The 15,784-nt window shown below is 38.4% G+C and overlaps 1 protein-coding gene across 1 annotated transcript in view; it reads right to left on the bottom strand.

The window, feature by feature from the left end:
* LOC110457251 (ras-specific guanine nucleotide-releasing factor 1-like) overlaps positions 1-1,496 on the bottom strand; it is an 82,943-nt gene extending 81,447 nt beyond the window's left edge. Inside the window, exon 1 of the mRNA XM_021508439.1 lies at positions 1,125-1,496. Coding sequence (XP_021364114.1) covers positions 1,125-1,397 — 273 coding nt within the window. The 5' untranslated portion in view covers positions 1,398-1,496. The remainder of the gene's footprint in view (positions 1-1,124) is intronic.
* Between the last annotated feature and the right edge of the window lie 14,288 nt (positions 1,497-15,784).

The following is a 15,784-nucleotide window of genomic DNA, read 5'->3' as shown; positions in this document are numbered from 1 at the left end:
AGTCAGTCCAGTTCTGTTACATGTGTATGGTGGTGACCAGTCAGTCCAGTTCTGTTACGTGTGTATGGTGGTGACCAGTCAGTCCAGTTCTGTTACATGTGTATGGTGATGACCAGTCTCATTTAAACATATAATGCTTACATATCAGTTTGTGTTGTAAGATACACCAAGGATGTTCACTTGCACATTAAAATTTCCACCCATCAGCCAACATTTCTGTGTGGTTGGACTAAATTCAATTTATATATTTAATTACCACAGATACATGAAATAGATGTTCAGATATATCTTTAAATAAAGTCACAGCTTCTGTAGCATTACAATCTAGATATGATATAGAAATCATGTACATTACAGAACGTTTAAAACTTTACGTAATAGCTGTGAACACTAGTAAAAGTTTCAGTTAATTTCCCAGGGGCCCATGTATATCCACATGTTCACCTGTTTCAGCTCCCCAGGTGTAACAGTTTATCCAAAATCACCTGGGGAGCTGCTAACGATGTGGAGATTATATATATAATATGTATATATATAAATAGCCCATTTATCATCAGCGCGTCATCCTTTACTCCACAGAAGCTGAAACGTGTGTGATGTTCTTTTCATCAGACGCAAACACGGGCAAGGTCACAGAGTCACGGTACACCTGTCAGTTGTACAGACCTATTCACACGTGCAGTGTGGTCATCGGTCATCAACACAACTGACCACAACAGCCCCAATAAATAAAACCCCGTACGTTATCTAGTAAACAATTGTTTCTCCCACTGTCTAGTCAATTGTGCTGAAGCACATAATTACGGCAACAGAAAGCGGGGCGTAAACGCCATTTTGAGTTAGAAAACAAACTAACGTTATTGTTAAATTCAAATATTTACAAACCAAATCGACCATTTTGGCGCGTACCAACTCGCAATGTCGTTCAGCAAGCCTACGTTCGATTTCCTTGCTGTCGCGTGCTGAACAACACACAGACGTTATGCATGAACAAATCTGGCCATTGTGCACTCTATACCTTCATTCTCTCTGGGGAAAAAATGCTGACTTAGATTACAGATCGATATACATTTTTTACACGCACATCAAATTTCCAATAATTTTAATCAATTAGATAGACTTACCTGTTTCTCGGTGTCCTTTCCGGCCTTCAGCGCGGCCGGTGTGAGGACTCGATCGCAATAGCTGCCTTCCAGCAAAGCGACTCCAGACGGCCGACCAGCAGTCTCACTCTCGAAGTAAAACAATAAATTCTGATACAATATGAAATATCTGAGTTGCCATTTCCCAGTGTCCGAACTTTTCTTGTGGAGATATCCAGCAATGCTATTTTCCCGCTTAGATTTTGATGCCAGGTAGAGAAGTTGGTTTTCGTTGAAGCGGATCGCCTTCTGCATGATGGTAGCGCTGTGTTGGCGAACTCATGAAATCTGAAATCAGTGTGTGAAAAATTTTATAGTCTGTCAAATGTCGGGTATACAGCGACTGTCACAGACATCCTGGGCCACTATACTTGGCGAGTATTTTTCTATATATAAAATTTTATGAAATTAATTTGAAAACATCCCTCAGGCTATCATGCACGTGAGCTGTATACACCTTACGGTATGCAGCGCAACAAAGGCGGCAAATGTATTCGTAGCGCGTATCACTAGAGTCAGAACAAACCTTACGCTGTCAAATGACAACCACCTTTGTACAGCCGCCCAGGTTATTTCTGCTGTGACGTTTATCAACAATGGATGATCATGTAAATAATAGATCCATATGCAATTCCAGTTATTGAGCCTACTGCTGCTGGAACACTTTACTTAAAACTCACCCGTACTTAACTGTATGTGTAATTACTGGCTGATGGTATCGCGTGAACGTATCGTAGCAATAGTGCACGCAGCAACCAAAATCCATGCAACCCTTTCATCAAGCATTTTTTATGAAAATCTAACATTATTTATCCGATTGATAAGTTGAATTCTCATTCATATATGTTCATGTAAAAAAAAGCACACCACTATCAATATTAAACAAAAATGCAGATAATAAAAATTATGTTACCAGTATAATGACATATATATGCTGATAATTGTTTACGTTCTTTCCTTGGTAACTGTTAGTGATAGTAATCTGGTTTCCGCCTAACTCCGAGGAGATGGCGAAATGCAGTAATGTAACGTGTTATTGCAAATAATCTCCCCGTTTCCCCACCAGACGGATCTGGCGCTAATTGGAGATCTGCAATTATCCGGGAGTGACATCATCAGCCGACTTCCAAACAAATTGTCATTGCGTGTGTAACTCTTTGGCACGCTCCTTTAAACCGTGCTTTTGTTTTGCACGCTAATCTTTTACGAAAAACGAAGCGAAAAACAGGGAATTTTCCATTTAGATGATACAGGAAGGTATAAAAGAAAGGGTGAGGGTAGGAGAGATGTTCCTACATACGTACCTTGGTCGTAAGTGTATAGCTCCTTTATATCGCTAATTCCTACCACGGACAAGTAAAGTAGCTATCCTTCCGTCTCACAACCATCCGCATTAATTTATGCAAAGTTTCCATTTCGGTCCACAAGCGTACTCTGCATTTAAAGTTTTTTTATCTCCAAATTCAACAAAGCCGATAACTTTTCCTTAAAACAATATTATTTCACACCATATACACCTCTCGAAACTGTTCAATATTACCACACTATCATTTCCACGTACGTTTTTAGAGCTTTTCCGTGGAGATAATCTTCCGCGAACAAGCTATGTTAAGTATGATTGCGCGCTATTCCGTCAAACCAATTCATATTTTTGGTTATTGAATAAAAATATAACAAAACTATAGTTGTTTTAAAATCCACAAAAGGAAAGGTAACAAGTTGTCTTGACAGAAAAAAATTTTCGTCACAGCCTTTTATGGTGATGTTTGGTTTCACCAAGGTACGTTTGCCGCCAATACTTGCAGTTTGCCTGTCCATAGACCGCGCTATGCAATGGCATTCAGCCGCGCCAATCGTGTGTAGAGCACCGTACGTTGCTGGTCCGTGCTAGTGTCGTATAGCGTGTACATACATTATCAATTTTGTCACCTGCCGGTTCTGGTCGATGGCGGGCAGCCTATGTATAGTAGTAGGGTATGGTACGCCTGGCTCAGTAGATCTGGCGACACGGACACACTCACCATCACCCAATACTGCTGTCAACTAGAAGGCTGGACAGTTTGTGTTCAGTTTTACTTTGTAAGGCGATGAGATGCTAATCGCCGTGTCGTTAGTTGCAGCGGCTGGCACGGCCATGTGTTGTCATCCTTCTGTATATTTAAGTAGGTAAGCTTATACAGGTAGCGAGCGTTGTTGGACCCGTTATAGCAGATCAAATCAGGTAACCCTAAATAAGACAGAGCTGATCAGTGAAAACCATTGGGTGTAGTATAACTGTATACATGTACCATTATTGATAACCAATTAACTTATCCAATTAGACCTGGCTATCGTTTTGACGATTCCGGAGGGATTCGAACTAAGGCTACGGATAAATAATCCGAAGCGCGGGTCAATACCACGCTCCCCTTGCGATAACGTTGCTGACTTTCGCACCGACCGATCAATTACTGTCCGCATTTTCATGTTTGTAGACTATTAAACATATATGTAATCAAAATAATGGTAGCCAAGGTAACTCAAAGTGAGTCAATGTGTGTGTGTCGACAGTCACTAAGGTTTATTGCCGAGGATATGGGTCAATATATTTCAATTTAGTACTAAAAGCAAGAATATTGCTTTCATTGTACTGTACGGTATACCGAGACATACCCACGCTTGTTTAGCGACCATTGCTCTATACGATATACTGAGTCATACCCACGCTAGTTTAGCGACCATTGCACTGTACGATATACTGAGTCAAACCCACGCTAGTTTAGCGACCATTGCACTGTACGAAATACCGAGTCATACCAACGCTAGTTTAGCGACCATTGCACTGTACGATATACTGAGTCATACCCACGCTAGTTTAGCGACCATTGCACTGTACGATATACTGAGTCATACCCACGCTAGTTTAGCGACCATTGCACTGTACGATATACTGAGTCATACCCACGCTAGTTTAGCGACCATTGCACTGTACGATATACCGAGTCATACCCACGCTAGTTTAGCGACCATTGCACTGTACGATATACTGAGTCATACCCACGCTAGTTTAGCGACCATTGCACTGTACGATATACTGAGTCATACCCACGCTAGTTTAGCGACCATTGCACTGTACGATATACTGAGTCATACCCACGCTAGTTTAGCGACCATTGCACTGTACGATATACTGAGTCATACCCACGCTAGTTTAGCGACCATTGCACTGTACGATATACTGAGTCATACCCACGCTAGTTTAGCGACCATTGCACTGTACGATATACTGAGTCATACCCACGCTAGTTTAGCGACCATTGCACTGTACGATATACTGAGTCATACCCACGCTAGTTTAGCGACCATTGCACTGTACGATATACTGAGTCATACCCACGCTAGTTTAGCGACCATTGCACTGTACGATATACTGAGTCATACCCACGCTAGTTTAGCGACCATTGCACTGTACGATATACTGAGTCATACCCACGCTAGTTTAGCGACCATTGCACTGTACGATATACTGAGTCATACCCACGCTAGTTTAGCGACCATTGCACTGTACGATATACCGAGTCATACCCACGCTAGTTTAGCGACCATTGCACTGTACGATATACTGAGTCATACCCACGCTAGTTTAGCGACCATTGCACTGTACGATATACTGAGTCATACCCACGCTAGTTTAGCGACCATTGCACTGTACGATATACTGAGTCATACCCACGCTAGTTTAGCGACCATTGCACTGTACGATATACTGAGTCATACCCACGCTAGTTTAGCGACCATTGCACTGTACGATATACTGAGTCATACCCACGCTAGTTTAGCGACCATTGCACTGTACGATATACTGAGTCATACCCACGCTAGTTTAGCGACCATTGCACTGTACGATATACTGAGTCATACCCACGCTAGTTTAGCGACCATTGCACTGTACGATATACTGAGTCATACCCACGCTAGTTTAGCGACCATTGCACTGTACGATATACCGAGTCATACCCACGCTAGTTTAGCGACCATTGCACTGTACGATATACTGAGTCATACCCACGCTAGTTTAGCGACCATTGCACTGTACGATATACTGAGTCATACCCACGCTAGTTTAGCGACCATTGCACTGTACGATATACTGAGTCATACCCACGCTAGTTTAGCGACCATTGCACTGTACGATATACTGAGTCATACCCACGCTAGTTTAGCGACCATTGCACTGTACGATATACTGAGTCATACCCACGCTAGTTTAGCGACCATTGCACTGTACGATATACTGAGTCATACCCACGCTAGTTTAGCGACCATTGCACTGTACGATATACTGAGTCATACCCACGCTAGTTTAGCGACCATTGCACTGTACGATATACTGAGTCATACCCACGCTAGTTTAGCGACCATTGCACTGTACGATATACCGAGTCATACCCACGCTAGTTTAGCGACCATTGCACTGTACGATATACTGAGTCATACCCACGCTAGTTTAGCGACCATTGCACTGTACGATATACTGAGTCATACCCACGCTAGTTTAGCGACCATTGCACTGTACGATATACTGAGTCATACCCACGCTAGTTTAGCGACCATTGCACTGTACGATATACTGAGTCATACCCACGCTAGTTTAGCGACCATTGCACTGTACGATATACTGAGTCATACCCACGCTAGTTTAGCGACCATTGCACTGTACGATATACCGAGTCATACCCACGCTAGTTTAGCGACCATTGCACTGTACGATATACTGAGTCATACCCACGCTAGTTTAGCGACCATTGCACTGTACGATATACTGAGTCATACCCACGCTAGTTTAGCGACCATTGCACTGTACGATATACTGAGTCATACCCACGCTAGTTTAGCGACCATTGCACTGTACGATATACTGAGTCATACCCACGCTAGTTTAGCGACCATTGCACTGTACGATATACTGAGTCATACCCACGCTAGTTTAGCGACCATTGCACTGTACGATATACTGAGTCATACCCACGCTAGTTTAGTGACCATTGCACTATACGATATACCGAGTCATACCCACGCTAGTTTAGCGACCATTGCACTGTACGATATACTGAGTCATACCCACGCTAGTTTAACGACCAATGCACTGTTCGATATACTGAGTCATACCCACGCTAGTTTAGCGACCAATGCACTGTTCGATATACTGAGTCATACCCACGCTAGTTTAACGACCAATGCACTGTACGATATACTGAGTCATACCAACGCTAGTTTAGCGACCATTGCACTGTACGGTATACCGAGTCATACCCACGCTGGTTTAGCGACCATTGCACCGTACGATATACCGAGTCATACCCACGCTAGTTTAGCGACCATTGCACTGTACGGTATACCGAGTCATACCCAAGCTAGTTTAGCGACCAATGCACATTTTTTTTTTGTGCTCGAACAACCTTACACGACTCGGCCTATATTCGGCGCGATCGGGAAAATGGGGGAACAAGTTGATTTTATAAAAAAAATGCTGAACGCCTTTATATAGAAAACTGTTGAAAACTTACATGCAGGTCTCCGTATCGCAAAAAACTCTAGTTCCTCAACAGAAAATTACTTGCTGGTGCGGCGATATCCGTTTATAGACAAAAGCTGTCGAAAGGTATAGAAAAACAAATTCCGTTCGCATGACAATATCGAGAACCTTTTGTAAGGTATTCTTTCAAATATCATACATAGTGTTTCTCACAGCAGTTGACATTTAAACAAATGAACAATTCAGAATCGCATATCAATTTTTAAAGGACGTGGTGTCGGGCAAAATGACCTCGTTTTGACCTCTTTTCTTCTTTGTTATTCTATTGAAAGATGGAAATTAAGCTAAACCTTTCCGTGAAGCTTTATGTGGGTCTGTCTTGTGCCGTATTGTAATGTCTGTACACAGTACATGTTTTCTTGTGTCGTATTGTAATGTCTATACACTTTACATGTTCTCTTGTGTCGTACTATAATGTCTATACACGGTACATGTTCTCTAGTGTCGTATTGCAATGTCTATACACAGTACATGTTCTCTTGTGTCGTATTGTAATGTCTATACACGGTACATGTTCTATTGTGTCGTATTATAATGTCTGTACACAGTACATGTTCTCTTGTGTCGTATTGTAATGTCTATACACGGTACATGTTCTATTGTGTCGTATTATAATGTCTGTACACAGTACATGTTCTCTTGTGTCGTATTGTAATGTCTATACACGGTACATGTTCTATTGTGTCGTATTATAATGTCTGTACACAGTACATGTTCTCTTGTGTCGTATTGTAATGTCTGTACACGGTACATGATCTCTTGTGTCGTATTGTAATGTCTATACCCAGTACATGTTCTCTTGTGTCGTACTGTAATGTCTATACACAGTACATGTTCTCTTGTGTCGTATTGTAATGTCTATACACAGTACATGTTCTCTTGTGTCGTATTGTAATGTCTATACACAGTACATGTTCTCTTGTGTCGTATTGTAATGTCTATACACAGTACATGTTCTCTTGTGTCGTATTGTAATGTCTATACACAGTACATGTTCTCTTGTGTCGTATTGTAATGTCTATACACAGTACATGTTCTCTTGTGTCGTATTGTAATGTCTATACACAGTACATGTTCTCTTGTGTCGTATTGTAATGTCTATACACAGTACATGTTCTCTTGTGTCGTATTGTAATGTCTATACACAGTACATGTTCTCTTGTGTCGTATTGTAATGTCTATACACAGTACATGTTCTCTTGTGTCGTATTGTAATGTCTATACACAGTACATGTTCTCTTGTGTCGTATTGTAATGTCTATACACAGTACATGTTCTCTTGTGTCGTATTGTAATGTCTATACACAGTACATGTTCTCTTGTGTCGTATTGTAATGTCTATACACAGTACATGTTCTCTTGTGTCGTATTGTAATGTCTATACACAGTACATGTTCTCTTGTGTCGTATTGTAATGTCTATACACAGTACATGTTCTCTTGTGTCGTATTGTAATGTCTATACACAGTACATGTTCTCTTGTGTCGTATTGTAATGTCTATACACAGTACATGTTCTCTTGTGTCGTATTGTAATGTCTATACACAGTACATGTTCTCTTGTGTCGTATTGTAATGTCTATACACAGTACATGTTCTCTTGTGTCGTATTGTAATGTCTATACACAGTACATGTTCTCTTGTGTCGTATTGTAATGTCTATACACAGTACATGTTCTCTTGTGTCGTATTGTAATGTCTATACACAGTACATGTTCTCTTGTGTCGTATTGTAATGTCTATACACAGTACATGTTCTCTTGTGTCGTATTGTAATGTCTATACACAGTACATGTTCTCTTGTGTCGTATTGTAATGTCTATACACAGTACATGTTCTCTTGTGTCGTATTGTAATGTCTATACACAGTACATGTTCTCTTGTGTCGTATTGTAATGTCTATACACAGTACATGTTCTCTTGTGTCGTATTGTAATGTCTATACACAGTACATGTTCTCTTGTGTCGTATTGTAATGTCTATACACAGTACATGTTCTCTTGTGTCGTATTGTAATGTCTATACACAGTACATGTTCTCTTGTGTCGTATTGTAATGTCTATACACAGTACATGTTCTCTTGTGTCGTATTGTAATGTCTATACACAGTACATGTTCTCTTGTGTCGTATTGTAATGTCTATACACAGTACATGTTCTCTTGTGTCGTATTGTAATGTCTATACACAGTACATGTTCTCTTGTGTCGTATTGTAATGTCTATACACAGTACATGTTCTCTTGTGTCGTATTGTAATGTCTATACACAGTACATGTTCTCTTGTGTCGTATTGTAATGTCTATACACAGTACATGTTCTCTTGTGTCGTATTGTAATGTCTATACACAGTACATGTTCTCTTGTGTCGTATTGTAATGTCTATACACAGTACATGTTCTCTTGTGTCGTATTGTAATGTCTATACACAGTACATGTTCTCTTGTGTCGTATTGTAATGTCTATACACAGTACATGTTCTCTTGTGTCGTATTGTAATGTCTATACACAGTACATGTTCTCTTGTGTCGTATTGTAATGTCTATACACAGTACATGTTCTCTTGTGTCGTATTGTAATGTCTATACACAGTACATGTTCTCTTGTGTCGTATTGTAATGTCTATACACAGTACATGTTCTCTTGTGTCGTATTGTAATGTCTATACACAGTACATGTTCTCTTGTGTCGTATTGTAATGTCTATACACAGTACATGTTCTCTTGTGTCGTATTGTAATGTCTATACACAGTACATGTTCTCTTGTGTCGTATTGTAATGTCTATACACAGTACATGTTCTCTTGTGTCGTATTGTAATGTCTATACACAGTACATGTTCTCTTGTGTCGTATTGTAATGTCTATACACAGTACATGTTCTCTTGTGTCGTATTGTAATGTCTATACACAGTACATGTTCTCTTGTGTCGTATTGTAATGTCTATACACAGTACATGTTCTCTTGTGTCGTATTGTAATGTCTATACACAGTACATGTTCTCTTGTGTCGTATTGTAATGTCTATACACAGTACATGTTCTCTTGTGTCGTATTGTAATGTCTATACACAGTACATGTTCTCTTGTGTCGTATTGTAATGTCTATACACAGTACATGTTCTCTTGTGTCGTATTGTAATGTCTATACACAGTACATGTTCTCTTGTGTCGTATTGTAATGTCTATACACAGTACATGTTCTCTTGTGTCGTATTGTAATGTCTATACACAGTACATGTTCTCTTGTGTCGTATTGTAATGTCTATACACAGTACATGTTCTCTTGTGTCGTATTGTAATGTCTATACACGGTACATGTTCTCTTGTGTCGTATTGTAATGTCTATACACAGTACATGTTCTCTTGTGTCGTATTGTAATGTCTATACACAGTACATGTTCTCTTGTGTCGTATTGTAATGTCTATACACAGTACATGTTCTCTTGTGTCGTATTGTAATGTCTATACACAGTACATGTTCTCTTGTGTCGTATTGTAATGTCTATACACGGTACATGTTCTCTTGTGTCGTATTGTAATGTCTATACACAGTACATGTTCTCTTGTGTCGTATTGTAATGTCTATACACGGTACATGTTCTCTTGTGTCGTATTGTAATGTCTATACACAGTACATGTTCTCTTGTGTCGTATTGTAATGTCTATACACGGTACATGTTCTCTTGTGTCGTATTGTAATGTCTATACACAGTACATGTTCTCTTGTGTCGTATTGTAATGTCTATACACGGTACATGTTCTCTTGTGTCGTATTGTAATGTCTATACACGGTACATGTTCTCTTGTGTCGTATTGTAATGTCTATACACGGTACATGTTCTCTTGTGTCGTATTGTAATGTCTATACACGGTACATGTTCTGTTGTGTCGAACTGTAATGTCTATACACGGTACATGTTCTCTTGTGTCGTATTGTAATGTCTATACACAGTACATGTTCTCTTTTGTCGTATTGTAATGTCTATACACGGTACATGTTCTGTTGTGTCGTACTGTAATGTCTATACACGGTACATGTTCTGTTGTGTCGTACTGTAATGTCTATACACAGTACATGTTCTCTTTTGTCGTATTGTAATGTTTGTACATAGAACATGTTCTTAGTAATGTCATATTGCTACATTTGACGCCTCTTATTTATGTCGTATAGCTTCATTTGATGTCCTCTTATTAATGTCATATTGCTACATTTGTCGTCCCTTTAATAATGTCGTATTGCTACATTTGTCGTACCTTTAATAATGTCATATTGCTACATTTGTCGTCCCTTTAATATCGTCGTATTGCTACATTTGTCGTCCCTTCAATAATGTCGTATTTCTACATTTGACGTCCCTTTAATAATGTCGTATTGCTACATTTGTCGTCCCTTTAATAATGTCGTATTGCTACATTTGACGTCCCTTTAATAATGTCATATTGCTACATTTGTCGTCCCTTTAATAATGTCGTATTGCTACATTAGACGTCCCTTTAATAATGTCATATTGCTACATTTGACGTCCCTTTAATAATGTCGTATTGCTTCATTTGTCGTCCCTTTAATAATGTCGTATTGCTACATTTGACGTCCCTTTAATAATGTCATATTGCTACATTTGTCGTCCCTTTAATAATGTCGTATTGCTACATTAGACGTCCCTTTAATAATGTCATATTGCTACATTTGTCGTCCCTTTAATAATGTCGTATTGCTACATTTGTCGTCCCTTTAATAATGTCATATTGCTACATTTGTCGTCCCTTTAATAATGTCATATTGCTACATTTGTCGTCCCTTTAATATCGTCGTATTGCTACATTTGTCGTCCCTTCAATAATGTCGTATTTCTACATTTGACGTCCCTTTAATAATGTCATATTGCTACATTTGTCGTCCCTTTAATAATGTCGTATTGCTACATTAGACGTCCCTTTAATAATGTCATATTGCTACATTTGACGTCCCTTTAATAATGTCGTATTGCTTCATTTGTCGTCCCTTTAATAATGTCGTATTGCTACATTAGACGTCCCTTTAATAATGTCATATTGCTACATTTGTCGTCCCTTTAATAATGTCGTATTTCTACATTTGACGTCCCTTTAATAATGTTGTATTGCTACTTTGACGCCTCTTTTTAATGTCGTATTCCTGCTTTTGTCGTCCTTTTAATAATGTCGTATTGCTACATTTGACGCTGCTGTTGTCACCTAATATAGTGTGTAACTAGCATTTCCCTTTTTAAACAAACATTGCATCGCCGTCTTTGTTCCTGGCAAAGATTCAGATCCTTATTATTGTCTCCCCAATGAAGAATGTGACAATTGTTGTCCGCTGTGTGACAACGTTACCGTTGTCCTCATGCTGTGTTGATGTTGCTCTCTACAAATGGATCAGTTTGCTGATATTATTGTACTCGCAGAGAATGTCGTAATGCGGCAACGTCAGAAACGTGTCATATCGATTGTATCGTCGTTTCCGCGAATGATCGCTCTATACAAGTTTTATCTTGTGGTCAGTCTACACATATTACCTCCAGTCAGTATACGCAGGGTTCATCTGAAAGATGTTCTTCATAGGTTTTTCATTTGCTGTCGATCTAAACAGGTTTCCTTCTGAGGTCACTTTGACCACGTTTCCTCCAGTGGTCGTTCATCATCTGATTCACTCGGAAAATTGGGCTACACTTTCGGTAAACGTAGCGCAGTCGAACGTGGGTATCTAACGATGATAATCGCTTTATACATGTTTATTTTAGTCATTCTTTTGGGGTTTCACCCGGTGGTCGCCCTATACAGGTTTTATCTAGTGGTCACTCTACACATATTTCCTCTAGTCATTGTTTGCAGGTTTCATCTGAAAGTTGTTCAACATAAGTTTTCATTGGTGGTCGCTCTAAACAGGTTTCATTGGTGGTCTCTCTAAACAGGTTTCATTAGTGGTCGCTCTAAACAGGTTTTATTGGTGGTCGCTCTAAACAGGTTTCCTCTATTTGTTGCCTTATGCAGATTTACTTTAGTCATTATTTTGACCTTTAACCCGGTGGTCGCTCTATGCAGGCTTTCTCTATTTGTCGCCTTATACGGATTTCCTCTGGTAATATTTGCAAGTTTTCTACTCTGGTCCCTTAATACAGATTTTTTTAAGTGGTCGCTCTAAACTTGTTTTCCCAATACTAATATACAAAGGACTTGTGGCGTTATGGTTCATTTTTGGCCTCATAAAAGTAAAAAATTCAACTTGAATTTATTTACCAATAAATGTTATAAACATCATATTGGTAATTTGGAGCTATCTTTCTTGGTGCATGTTTTTGTCCAATGCGCATGCGTATATGCCCTACCATAGCAACGAAATTGCGTTGCTTTGCAGAAAAAGCCAAAATATGGTGTTTTTGGACAGTAAGCATATATAAATGAAAGCCTCCGCATGTGATTAACAAACATTGCTTTCTACGAATGAACACTGGTGTGACAATGTTTAAGCATGTCAAATATTATTGTGTTTGTTGCATGCGTAGGCCTTCAAAAATCTAAGAGTGTCTAGTTAATTTTTCCTCAAAATGGCCAATTTTTAACCAAATAGAGCACAACATGCGATATTTACGCATTTTATTTTGAAAACGCGGGTTTATGTCTTTCTTTATAATGCTATATCCTTTCTACTTATCGTTCTTTCAGTTTTCTTCCGGTGGTCGTTCTGTGGAGGTTTCCTATATTTGACTCACTAAACAGTCTATCCTATCTCTATCCGTAACGTTGTAATATTTTCTCCAGTGGTCGTTCTGTGGAGGTTTCACATACTCGTATACTATTATTTTGAGTCTTTGTAAAGCTATTTTTCTAGTGGCCGCTCTGCACAACTGTTTTACTGGGGCGAACTACGCCATGAGGACAGTGTATGCAATATTTTGCGATCGATATTTAACACCGAGTGGTACCCTTGTGCATTCTTTTAGCCATTGTCGATTCCGTCAATATTCTATATTAATGATATGACCAGCCCTGACCCATACATGTATGGTAGACCATCACACGGTTGTTCGAACTAACGAAGTCATAATAAATGTGTTATTTGAGCGCGGCAGATCAAAGGGCGATGGGATTAGCAATTTTGTAATCAATAGACGTATTAAAAACATGTTCAGGGCTTTTCTATAATCACATAGGAAGGCTGTAACTTACAGAGACGTACCGCGGCAAGATCCTGACAGTGTCTAATCATTGTTACCGCCTGTGACAAAGTAACGCGGCAATAACGCAAGGAAAATAGGTATCATAGAAACAATTCGATTGTTTTAAGTAGTAGTGTGGACAGTTAAAATATTTATAAGTCAATATGTGGACTTGTACTACAAGTTTCAATTTTTATTTTACACTCATGACACACGAGGTGTGTTATAAGAGGTCAACATTTCAATACATTTCAGTTACATAGCAAAGTGAGTACAGATTGTGTATACAACATGTAAATATATAATACTACATAATAATAGCACTGCATTTATCTTATGTCACGTAAAGTCTTAATTGTTTTCTCTAGAAAACGACTTGTTTTAGGTAAAACATGTAAATTACAAATAGAATTATTCCTTTTAGCTTAAAATTGCGTGGGTTTGTAGTGTAATAATTATGGATATATATTTTTCTTATTGATGATATATAAGTACTTTGGTAATTAAACAAATAATGTGGTTCGTCACCTATACCTGTTTGACATAAAGGACATATTCTATCTGATTTTGGAGTTGCTTTCCAGCGTCCAGTCTCTATTGGGAAATTTAGATTAGACGTGCGGAATTAACAAATAATTTTCCTATCTTTTTCATTAATTTTGTTAGATATGATTCATACTAAAAGTTTGTCTTAAATATGGAGTAGAATTTACCATGAGAAGAGTTTTCTATCTCTTGGAACCATTTCTGTATAAATTGATCTTTTAACCGCTGTTTAACTACAGCTTTGAAATGCTTTCTATTCATAGTACATGTACAAGTATTTTGAAAAATCCACAAATTGCTAAAACCTAACTTGTTCAATATATCTTTTATGTAATTATTCCATTTAAAATGCATTTGTTCATTTGATTGTGAAACATATGTCATTGTGTATATCAGACTAGATATCTTGCTCCTGCCAGTTAACAACTAAAACCAGAACATAATCATTCTTGTCTTCATTTCTACTTCCAGAGGATATCTCCCGGTTTCTCCATAAATCATGTAATTCGGAGCAGAATTTTTCACATTCATGATTCTTTTAAAAAATTGCAAATGCATTCTTTCTATGGTAGTAGTGTTTTCGAATCCCCATATCTCACAAGCATACAATAGGATCGGTGAAACAAGAGAATCAAATAACTTAAGTTGCAAATCAACAGACAATGAAATATTTCTTATTTTCTTGTACAATGCATATAGTGCCTTTTTAGCTTGTTCAGTTATTTTTATTTTTGCTTTACTAAATGTACCATTGCTATTAAATAATATGCCCAGATATGAAAAGAATTTTGGTCTTCGATATTTTCTTCATTCAATTTAAACACATATTGTTGTCTACGTTTTCTTTTTTCAAAGATGACGACTTTCGTTTTCTGTACATTAATAGTTAACTTCCAACTTCTACATTAGTTTTGAAACACACTCAGGGCATGTTGTAACCCCTCCGGTGTCTCAGCCAATCAGCATACAGTATTACAAATAGTTTAAGATACATTCCAATGTTAATCTGACAAAGTCTTTCTACATCATTAAGATATATAACATCATTTTGATTTAAAAAATCGTCAAGATCATTCAGGTATAGGGAAAACAAAAAAGGGGATACATTTTCCCCTGTTGGTATCCACCATTGCAAACGAAAAATTCCGATATTTCATTTCCGTTTTTAACACATGACTTGGTGTTAAAATATAAGTTTTGGATAACCTTAAAAACTTTTCCATTTATGTTATTTTTTAACATCTTTTGCCATAATCCCGCTCGCCAAACTGTGTCGAACGCTTTTCGAAAATCAATAAATGTACAGTAAGCCTTTTCCCTTGAGCAAAATATGTGTTTATTAATGAC

Source organism: Mizuhopecten yessoensis, unplaced genomic scaffold (genome assembly GCF_002113885.1).
Source record: "Mizuhopecten yessoensis strain PY_sf001 unplaced genomic scaffold, ASM211388v2 scaffold9053, whole genome shotgun sequence".
Classification (NCBI taxonomy): Eukaryota; Metazoa; Mollusca; class Bivalvia; order Pectinida; family Pectinidae; genus Mizuhopecten; species Mizuhopecten yessoensis.
This window is presented reverse-complemented; position numbering and strand designations above follow the sequence as displayed.